An 11033-nucleotide genomic window follows, 5' to 3' on the forward strand; every position below is an offset into this window, starting at 1 on the left:
CTAGGTGAGAGAATTTTTTGTGTTGGACCAAAAGTTTTAACTTTAAACATGTAACTACCAAGTGAACACAGATGAACTTTCATGATTGTTTGTTTGTTTGTTGGTTTATTTAAGGAATCTCCAATTGGAGCATGTCTGTTTTTATGTGTCTTTTAGGTGTTCAGCCTCGAGAAAGACCTAAGCATCTCCTACGCGGTGTTCTACTACACGACAAAGTTGTTCGGCGTTAGCAGTGGCGAGGAACATCACAGTCTTGTTGCAGAACAGTTCTCTGTCGGCTGTGACCACATGGGGAAGTTCGTATCCTTCAACCGACTCGGAAAAAAGAGCAAGACGACTAAAGCGTACGCAGTCCCGTCGGACCCGTACTGTCCCGTACTCTTGTACGAGGTCTACCTGGGGTATATCCCACCGATTGGTCCATTCTACAGGAGGCTTCAGAGGGATCCGGAGGGTAGACTGTACTTCGGACCGCCCGTAGGGAAAAACTCGCTGGCAACTTATCTCAATAATATCAAGAGGCTTGCAGTATTGAACACTCAGGTACATGTAAGGCTCTGTATTGGTATAGCCAGTATAACTACCCTTCGGCATAACACACCAGCTTTGCAGGCATGCGGCATGGTGGCAGCTGGCTACGTTACCGATCGACTTGTTACACCTAACCAAGGTTCAAGTTTAAAATAGAACTAACAGTTATATTGGATCAGGTTGATACATCATTCTATAGATATGAATTTTATGCATAAATAGCTGACACCGTCACTCTACATTGTCAGTTGTCAAAAAAAAAAAAATTATAACGTTGACCTGACTTTTCTTATGTGTTTACAGGTTAACCAAGGAGCCTGCTCAACAGGGCCCCACCCTATAGGACCTAATCCTACTGGGCCACACCCTACCGTATCACACCCTATAGGACCCCACCCTATAGCGCCCCACCCCACCTGTAGCACAGTACCAGACCTGAGCCTAGAGAACAGCCCTGCTACATCTTCCTCAGATTCAGGCGAGGCGGCTAAGAGGCACCACAGTCAGTCGATGGACGCCTCGGAATGCAGCACAGAGCCGTCACCAAAAAGGATTCACACATGGAACTTTGACCCGACTCTGTCTTCCTACACACCACTCAACCAGTCTTGACCAGTTTGATTGTGTACAAGTCATTGTAAATATCTATGTGTGTATTTGTTTACATTATATTATACGTTTAATGTGCGGCGTAGACTGGTTAAGGTTCAAAAGATCAAAAGTTCACAGGTTTGATCCTTGGCAGTTCTTGACGTTCAAATTTGGTGTAGAATATGTACATGTACCTGACTTTGGTTGGGGAGGTAAAAGGCAGTGGAAGGAAAGGGATGGGCTGACCACATTCCAATACCATGCTCTAGACCCACTAGCCCTACTGCATGAAAAGGCTATGGGACTATCCGTACTTACCTACCTTGGCAAATGTGTAATTGATACATAATTACACTAATTATAGCTTATACTGTTTGAGATTTGATAGTGTGTACATTGTAGCTTATACATGTAATATACAAATTTGTGTAAAAACTTCACAACACAAACTTCATGTATTACCGATATCTAGAAGTTAGTAATGTTACCTAGGGCTTTGTGCAAATAACATTTCATTGCATCTTGTAATGTGGATGATGCTGTAAATAAAGGTTGGTGCTGTGTTGAACTGTGCCTTTGTGACTCTGAAACTACACTATACTGAGTTTAGCAAGCATGGTGACACTACATGACAACTTAGTCAAGTGTATTTTTCAAAAGTTTTTTTTATTGTTGCAGGAACAGTAATCTATTTACATGATGTAAAACCAATAACCTATAATTCTAAAGTAGTGCAGACACTGAGGTAGGGTGTTAAACATTAACTGCCCAGTACTTTTTTTCTCAACAATGACTTTTTAATATATATTTTACAAGTCCAGAGGCTTTTTTCCAACATTTTAATTATCAATCAATTCTTGCTCTGCTATAGTCATTTTTCGTCTTTCCAGTCTATTTTTTGCAGACATTATTGTGAATTAATTATCTATTTGCCTGCTATTTCTAATGGCAATGTTTTTGTTGCTGGTTGCCTAATATGTATATCATGTCTTGTAACGGTTTATTTTAGAAATTTTTTTGTACTCTTGCATCAGATTTGAAGTCTGCTGACGTTGCCATACATAAAATTTCTTTCTGTGAACTTAATAACAAAACAGTATGTGCTATAGGAACCGTTGGAAAATATATTTCTAAATGCTAACTTATCCTTTTTAGAAAAGAATATCATAATTCACTATGAAGACAAGACTGTGCAGTTCCTTTTAGTTTTCATTTTGATTCATACAAATAACAACTTTCAGTTCAATTAGAGGCATTGAGCTGAAAAATGACCTCATTTGAGTGCCAAGCTCCTTTTGTGTTTTGCTATAACCTGAGACCAATATTGTTTGTTTTAGTGCCCAAACATACAGTCATACAAACTGTATGAACAGCTCCAAGATATTTCTTAATTACTAAATTTGTTTTGAGGTAACCAGCGGTCATAGTTGCTGTTCTACATTAAGTTAAAACACACCCGAAAGCTTTCCAGAGTAGCTAACTTTTTGTTGTGTGTTTGGTTATAAATATTTGTCAAAAGCACATCTGTTGTGCCTTCAAACATGGCAGTATTTTTGGCAACGCCTCATGAGCAGAGCCGTAAAAACTTGTAACAGGTCTTCAGAAAAGATGTAACATGAAACCCTGACAGTCTTATTATGTTACAATAAATTATCTCCAAGCAGATGTTGTGGATTTAGTTGGAAGATTTTGCTGGTGTCTCCATTTCTTAATATTTACAAATGAAGTGACACTGGAAAATTTGAATTAAAACTGATAGAAAGGTGTTAGTATAGTATGAACACAACATCTGCTTGGAGATTAGCTAACTTGCTAGATATTATTAGTGTTACAGTACATCATAACATTTTTACAGTACAAGAAACAAACTTTTGCACTACTTTCTCACTACAAAACTGTGACTATATCTAGCAAAAATGCATACATTTGTATACATAATATACAGACCGACCACCTCCAAGCTGTATTCATTTGTACACACAATATGAGTACTGGAATCCTGTTGGCAATGTGCATGTGCAAAATGGCACGTCTGTACAGATTCTTCTGACAATATGACAACCAAGTTCTCAAAAACTGTTTGTCACAAGATAATGTAGACTACAAGTACAAACTTGGCCTAAATTGGAACTTTCTTTCAAACACTGCGATCTTAATTTTTTCCAAAATGTGGGTTATGAGAGTTGACTGCTGAGCTTCTGCAAGATTTGTAGACTTTCTGTTTGGAGTGAAATTTTATACATTTTCCGATAGGCCTGATCACAAATGGTGCAAAGTTGCTCACTGGGACAAAACTAACATGATCATGAAATACAGTCACAGTCTGACTCAGTTTTACAGTTTTGAGGTAATATTTGAACAGACTTACTGTTCGGGAAAAAGATCTAGGAAACATTTAAACTTCCCTGGCAAAGATTTTAAGTCTAGTGGACTGATTTGCATTGTTATAAAGCCCTGAATTTGCTACCATATAATGTTACCTGTATGGATGGAAGTAAAGGTACCTATAGTCGCTGTACAAGGTAAGTAATAAAAATTACTTTAAAAGTTTACTTTACATACTATTAGTGACCTCTTCCTGAAGTATCTATTTTGGAGTATTGTTTGTTTGTTTGTTATGGAATTTTCCTCTAGTAGTCAGGTACAAGAGGTGTACAATGTTTACAACAAAATACCGAAAACTATCTAAATTTCTACAAGTTAAAACTACACTACTTCGGTGAAGGTTAGACATCCAGGTAATAAGATACGCCCAAAACAATTACTCAAGCAACTGGATGTTTTCAAAATCATATCCAGTTGCTTGAGTAACTGTTATTAATATGGCTTAAAACTACAGTCTAGGTAGGAGCGTTTGGTACTTTCACATCTCAAACTTACACTGAATATTTCAATCAGAGATGATGTTTTGATTCTGTAAATGTTTCCACTGTAAAATGGTGGAGATCCAATGTAACAAAAACAGAACTGTGTTCACATTTTCCAGCTCAATGACATTATGTACATCTATAAGTTTTTATCTATTAATACTTCAGGTGGGTTCATCAAGTACTATGTACATATTTTGCTACATTAATTTGAAGTAAAGGTATAAAACCCTGATTGGTTGGGTAGGAAAATTTTCATCCATACTTAATAAATATCTCTTCAACTACCTAGTAATGCCACCAGTTTTAGTTGAAATCTTATTATAATAGGTAATAATAAATACATGTACATTTGCAACCATCATTTTCATGATGACAGCACATTTTCTTGGAGGTTGGCATATCAAATTTCCACAATGTCTACATGGCATACTGTGATACTCGTATCTTCAGGGTCATTTGTAGGAAAATTACAATAAATCAGTACATAGGGAAGGAATGGATAAAGGCCTACTAGTAGGCAAACTCTTTTTGTTAGTCCTATGAAAAAATAATTCAAGATTGTAATAGGAAACACAAAATTAACTGCCCTGGACCCTATCACACTTACTTGTTACAATCTATGTACATATAGAATACAACACGGGGTATTCCGTATCGCCCGAGGTATCGGCCCGACCGCGGGAGGGCTGGGACCGAGGGCGATGCGGAATACACCGTGTTGTATTTTATTTATGTCATACCCACCCAAGAAAACACGCCTTTCAATGCAAGATGAGCCAAAAGTTGGTGCCACTGAACCCTAAAATGTAACAACATCAATTCCAACGTTCGGATTCTGTATTCGAATTTTCAAAAGGGGCGCACGCGGTTAGGGCGAAACGTAAAGTACGGCCCGGTCCGGAACCCGTTATCGAACGTTATCGTGGCCCGGGTATGATATAAATACATGTATATTACATGTAATAATACTGTTAACCTCCATCAACATTCACCTGTCTGGTTACATATATCTGCCACTTTCATAAACAGTGTTTCAGAGATCTCTAGTGCAGCACCCCCAGATATGCAGTTAAATATACATGTACTGGAGTGCATTGTACTGAGGGAGGTTGTATTAGAGATCTCTTTGTATGCCTTTTTTCAGGGTTGAGTGAATAAGCCTGGTTACCAAACCTATCATAGCTCCTGAGTCATAGCCTCTACCAGGCTTGGGGAGGCGGCTGGAAAGAGTAGAAGCCGCAAAATGTTCTCTCAACGGAGAAACTCCCTTGGCATGCTTATCTCTCTATTAGGCCAATTTCTACTCTTTCCAGCCGCCTCCCCAAACCTGGTAGAGGCTACCTGAGTCCTACATCCTCTCCGCAAATAGATATTTGCGATGTAGGATGTAGGACTCGGGAGCTATAATAGGTTTGGTAACCAGGCTATGGGTGAATATGTGTGACACTGGAATTATGTTAGTGGATGTTAACCAATACAAGACTTTCTTTATACAATAATGTAAACTGGAATGGAATGAAAGAAAGGGGATGGATCTCAGCCTCCGTAGCAGGCTTATAGAACTCGGGGTTTGGTGGTCTTGGGCTGTTTTCAGATTAGCCCAGTTCGGGGGTAACTCAACCAGGCCGGCTATGTTGTCTATATGCAATCAGAAAATAGCACATAAAAGCTCCCAAAGACCCTGAAGACCCTCAAACCCCCAGTTTTTTGGCATGCTATGGAGGCCATCTCCCTGACTCCGGAGTTATGAATATGATAGGTTTGGTAACCAGGCTATGTGTGACATTGAAATTACGTAAGTGGACATTAACCAATACAAGACTTTCTTTATACAATAATGTAAACTGGAATGAAATAAAAAAAGGTGGGGTGGATTTATTCATTTATTGTGAGACGATTGCGGCACTCCCTGCTGCTTGCATGTTGTGCTTCTGCGCCAGAAGCTTGGCCGCAAGCTGCCGTAACCTGCACATGTAGTTTGACAACTGGTTCACTCCCACAGGCTGAATACTAAACGAGATGTTCTTGACGTCTTTCAGCGGGCGACGGTAAAACGGCCCGGACGAGACGGGGAGATGTCCGACATAGCTGTGGTACAGTTTGACCAGACACCGCGCATTGGTTGGATCCGCTATCAGCCGCTGCCTCCCAGTGGGGTGTACGATATCCATGTACTGACAAGTGCCGTCGGCGTTTAAACCGAAAACGAACTGTTTCAAGTGTAAGCTCCGGTGGTCCTGTATACTGCGTAGCCCGAGCAGTTTGCAGTTGTAGTAAAACACGGCCGTTATCAACCCCTTGTCGCAGTCGAGATCGAACACTTTCGTGTTCCAGAAGTAGGCTTCCTCTTCGTCGGAGAACGTGAGGTTTGTTCCCTCTTTCATGTGTTTGCCGGCGTTCACGCTCCCCAGGCCCAGGTCTTCCAGTCTCTTCATCTCCGCGTACAGCGTGTCCTGGAGTTGACGGTAGGTTGCGTTGTGCCTGGCCAGTAGGTGGGTGTCGGTCCGACCACACTCCTCCGTCAGGTATCGACTGATGCTCTGAACGAGTAAAAATCATAGGGAGTGATTCGATTTATTGCAATTGTAGCAATACAATACACATGGGACACAGGCAGCTGTTGCTGGTGTTGTGTCCCACACATAGAAACAAATACAGGACAGAGCAAAAATATTTGAAAACGATACCAATGTCATTGAATGCCAAAATCAAACGAAAAAGACGAAAATGTAAAGAAATGAGTTTGAAGAGTAGATTATTTGACATACATGTATCATACTCTGTGTCATTTGTTCAACCTTCACGACCATGTAGATTTTATAATTAAAGCAACTTTCTTTTTTTGCAAAACTTTTTTTTATTCCCACGCTCACATCAGTTTTGGGGTTCCCAGAGGATGTCATCCACAGTAATTAAATCAGCATGGCCTTATTGAGGTGCATATCAATGGGTCTATACCTGCATGATGTGGTAGATAGTTTTTGGTGGGAAATGCTGTCCGTCCTTCCGTCTAGTTTCCACCACGAACTGACAGAGCCAGTAGTTCAGCTCCTCAGGACTGGCAGAACTCCACTCCTTCGGCAGGGCCTGGAAACTCCCATGCGCTCCTGGCAATGAAACAGTGATAATGTTTAATGTTTACCTTTGCAGAAGGGGAACATTGTTTTAGGTTGGTTGCTTCTTCCATTCTAAAACAAATATGTCAATGACCATACTCATAATGACAATATGTATATATATATACTGCATTGTTAGGCTAGACCATGTGGAGGTACAATATCTTTATTGCTTACAAATGTTTCTTTTAACTTACTGTTAACAGGTAACTCATTCTTGGTCAAGTCTATGTTGCTAATGTAAGGGAGAACAAATTTTCTTTTCAAATTGTCCCTTTTTGTAGTGAATTCAAATATGATTTTGAGTACAAGGCGTCATATAAGCAACTGTGCTTCTTGTCTAATACATGTACTCAATAAATATACGTCAATGAAAAAAAAAACACAACTTGTTCCTGAAGTTGTTTTACCTTCTCTGCTGCCCAGGAACACAGTGTTCTCATGGCCACAGTCTATTTCCTCCTCTCCTCAAATACTCAGAAGACGAAAGAGACTTGACAGACGACAAAAATACACTAACTTATTAACTAACTTATTAACTAAGTAACCAACCTTGTTCCTGTAGCTGTTTTGCCTTCTCTGCTGCCCAGGAGCACAGAGTTCTCATGGCCCAGTGGTTCATCTGAATTGTTTTCTTAGCCGGGTACGGGTTGGTCAGTCTCTGGTTGGGGACATGACAAACAAAGTAACTAACTAACTAACCTTGTTCCTGAAGTTGTTTTGCCTTCTCTGCTGCCCAGGAGCACAGAGTTCTCATGGCCCAGTGGTTCATCTGAATCGTTTTCTTAGCGGGGTAGGGGTTGGTCAGTCTCTGATTAGGTACGTGATGATAGCTGCCGGCCGAGACGTCCGTGGTGATGACCATGGGCTGGTGACGTACGAGCTGCGGGTACAGCGGATGTTGCAGGATCGCAGGAGACCCGGCCTCCGGTACATCCACTACGTCGTCGTCATCATCATCTTCGATGTACGCAGGAGAGTTTATCACCTGTGGTGTGTCTAGAGAAACATGGGTGATCTGTACAATGTTAAATGAAACAACTTTGCATGGTTTAACTGATATTGTGATAGGGACACAAGCTATTTTTGCAATTGAAAAATTGCTACGATTCGCCTGCAACTCCCTAAGTCTGCCATCTTCTTTTTACGGTAACAATCACTGGTTCTGATTCATACTGCATCTAAGTATAGGTGAAGAGGAAGTCAGATGGTCACCGAAACATCAGATATAAAAACCTGGAAAATACTGAGAGGCCATGGTTGTCTATGTGTTTACAACTCAACTCCAACCATTGTTGGGAGAAGGTTGGGAAGCCATGGTCGGGTATGTGTGACAGGAGCTTAACTCCCAGCCATGGTCGACTATTTGTGATGGGCTCAAATTCTAATAGCTATGGTCTGGAGATGGTTGGTATGCCATGGTTGGCTATGTGTGTCCCAACTATGGTCGGGTATGTGTAATAGGAACTCCCAACAATGGACTTCAGAAGGCTGGGAAGCCATGGTATGACAGCCTTACCTTCCTCCAGACTATCCGATGTTCCCTCCTCCTCAGCTGTGTGTGCTGTGGGAGGCCCCACCCCTCCACTGTTCACTGTCAGCCGGGGCTGTACGGAGGAGGACTGGGATGACTGGCTACTCACAGACTCCTGCGACATCACCCGGTACGACCTGGGCAATGATTGAAAGAATGAATGACAACATTTATTGCACTTTATTGCACACTTGGCTAAGTACACTGGTCACAACAAAACATGATGAACAGATACAAAATAAAACTATCATTAGATAAGTTCAACTTCTCGCTTTTTAGTTATAGTAGAGATAAAGGAACAGATATATTTTTTGATGGAAGTTTTGTCCAGCTATACAAATGTACATAGCTTATATAATTATAGAAATCTGTCAACCTGGAGAAAAATTTCTTCCACCCTTCCCCTTTCTTTTCTCAAGTCTACATGTAACCTAGCTACTCTCGAAGCAGAGGTTGTGGGGGAATGATTATTAGCTTTTTATATATGGCCTTTTTTTGTCGCGAATTCCAAATGGATACTGCCTGGTCAATTTGATACTGTCTCTTTGCCACCGAAAGGAATCTGCTTGGAGATTAACCTAGCTACAGACAAGCACCTTTGTTGTGAGTGTGGAGTGTGCATGTGGTCCCCTGAGACAGACATCACTCCGCTGAGTTCTGACGGCTCCTGCTTCACGTACAGCCCCCCTCCCCACTTCAGCGTGTCCGGCGAGGACACTGCCTTCCACTGGAGCATGGTACTGGCCGACAGCCTTCTCTGTCCGGGGTTGGGAGACGGGGGTGACTGGGTGTGGTGTGGCATCGCTCCTGCGTGGGGCTGTACAGAAGGCTCCTGTCTCTCACCAGGACTCTCCTGTATCAGAGTCTGTCTGTTGGCTGCGCTGGAAGCTTGCTGAACCTGACTTGTGGCGTGGTCTTCAGCTGACAGCATCACTGGGTGGGTGAAGCTCGCGTCGCTTCCAGCCAAACTGCCGGCAGCGTTTAGAGACGAGGGTCTGGAGGGGCTTTTCTGTATGGTGGATGCGGGATGGTGGTGGATGGTCACGGTCTGTTCCCTCTCGTGGGCGTCGGGAATTTTCGCTTCGCTCTGGGCTGCAGCTGGCTGGTTTGCCACGGCATCTCCGTAACTGTGTCCGTGATGCTGTGTGATGCCTGGAGAACAAAGAAAGTAATGATGTCAGTACATGTCAATGTTCATAAGTTTTCCTTGATTGGGTTGCTCCTAACATAGCACAGTGATTGCACAAGTAGTAGTAGTAACGCTAACCCTGCCTCTGGACCAAAAGATAAACAGTTCAAATCCCAGCTATTACAGTCTTAGGACAGAGCATTAAGCTATAATGACAATACTGTAAATTCATTTATTTTTCCAAGCATCTTATTTTACACTAGGAATAGGAAGGTGGTTTTGGGAGTGACAAAGCATATTCACAGTATCATTAATTTTCAGTGGTAAAGCACAGCAAAAATGCAGAAATAAAACCACTGCGAATATTTCAAGATTTACAGTATATGTCAAAGATAAGTGTTAGAACAATTTAGTGCTTAGTAGTTTGAGTAGTCACATACTACATTGTTTTCCATTTTCCATCCTTTACTCTCATGTTACATGTACTTGCAACTAGCCTACAGGCAAAAACTTGCAATAAACTTTCAACAATCAATCAATCAATCAACTTTATTGCTCAACAACCGTAGCTGGTACAATGTATGGCAAAGAAACAACAATGGTACATACACAAACTAATACTAAAGTATGATTCTAACAAGCTAATCTATTGTGTTTTCTTAGGAAGAGTATTATTACAATGACCTTGACTGAGGATGTTGACGTATTTGGCAGATGTACAGTTGAAGTGGTGCCGCAGAACCTGCACCATCAGGTCATAGTCGATGCAGAAGCTGCAGTCACCACAGCGGTACTCCTTTTTCACGTGCTGCAGGATGGAGAACGCCTGCAGCTCCTAAAACAAATAAACAAACAAACAAACCAGGGGTTTTTCTGAACAGGGGAACAAGGGCGCAGCGCCCTCATGTAACAAACCAGCGCCCTCATATCAATTTTCAGATTGAAGCCTAAGTCTTTTTCAAAATCATCTTTTTCCAGTAAAAATACAAAAACAACACCACATAACAATACATTCTAGCATTACAAACTATGTTACTCTCATAAAAATTCCAAATCTTACCACAAAGTTGAAAATTTAGCTCTAGTAGTAAAAGTTTGAATGGAATAAACAATGTTCATTGAAAACTTGCTTAAAAACATGTAGCTAGACCTCCTTCATTTGCATACTATAGAACAGGCTCTGAAGTGAAATATGAGACCTGAGTTTGTAGCAGCTTGGATGAATGTGTTGCAATTGTGCCATGGGAAAGGTTTACAGCTTG

At 41.3% G+C, this 11033-nt stretch overlaps 2 protein-coding genes across 3 annotated transcripts in view; one reads left to right on the forward strand and one right to left on the reverse strand.

Moving 5' to 3' along the window:
* The window catches only part of LOC109472624, a 6197-nt gene extending 4581 nt beyond the window's left edge, over positions 1–1616 (forward strand). The window contains exons 7-8 of one of the 2 annotated variants that reach the window (XM_019772447.1): positions 455–543; positions 835–1616. In XM_019772447.1, coding sequence (XP_019628006.1) covers positions 455–543; positions 835–1143 — 398 coding nt within the window. In that variant the 3' untranslated portion in view covers positions 1144–1616. Of the gene's footprint in view, positions 1–156; positions 544–834 lie in introns of both variants that reach the window. The other variant, XM_019772448.1, reaches the window with a different exon arrangement.
* Positions 1617–5749: 4133 nt separating this feature from the next.
* Positions 5750–11033, reverse strand: part of LOC109472524 — an 8555-nt gene continuing 3271 nt past the window's right edge. Inside the window, exons 4-7 of the mRNA XM_019772307.1 lie at positions 8628–8779; positions 7811–8107; positions 6951–7099; positions 5750–6532 (exon numbers count right to left, since the gene is read on the reverse strand). Coding sequence (XP_019627866.1) covers positions 5876–6532; positions 6951–7099; positions 7811–8107; positions 8628–8779 — 1255 coding nt within the window. The 3' untranslated portion in view covers positions 5750–5875. The remainder of the gene's footprint in view (positions 6533–6950; positions 7100–7810; positions 8108–8627; positions 8780–11033) is intronic.

The sequence above is a fragment of the Branchiostoma belcheri genome, unplaced genomic scaffold (genome assembly GCF_001625305.1).
Source record: "Branchiostoma belcheri isolate BF01 breed outbred unplaced genomic scaffold, Haploidv18h27 scaffold28, whole genome shotgun sequence".
NCBI classification, from domain to species: domain Eukaryota; kingdom Metazoa; phylum Chordata; class Leptocardii; order Amphioxiformes; family Branchiostomatidae; genus Branchiostoma; species Branchiostoma belcheri.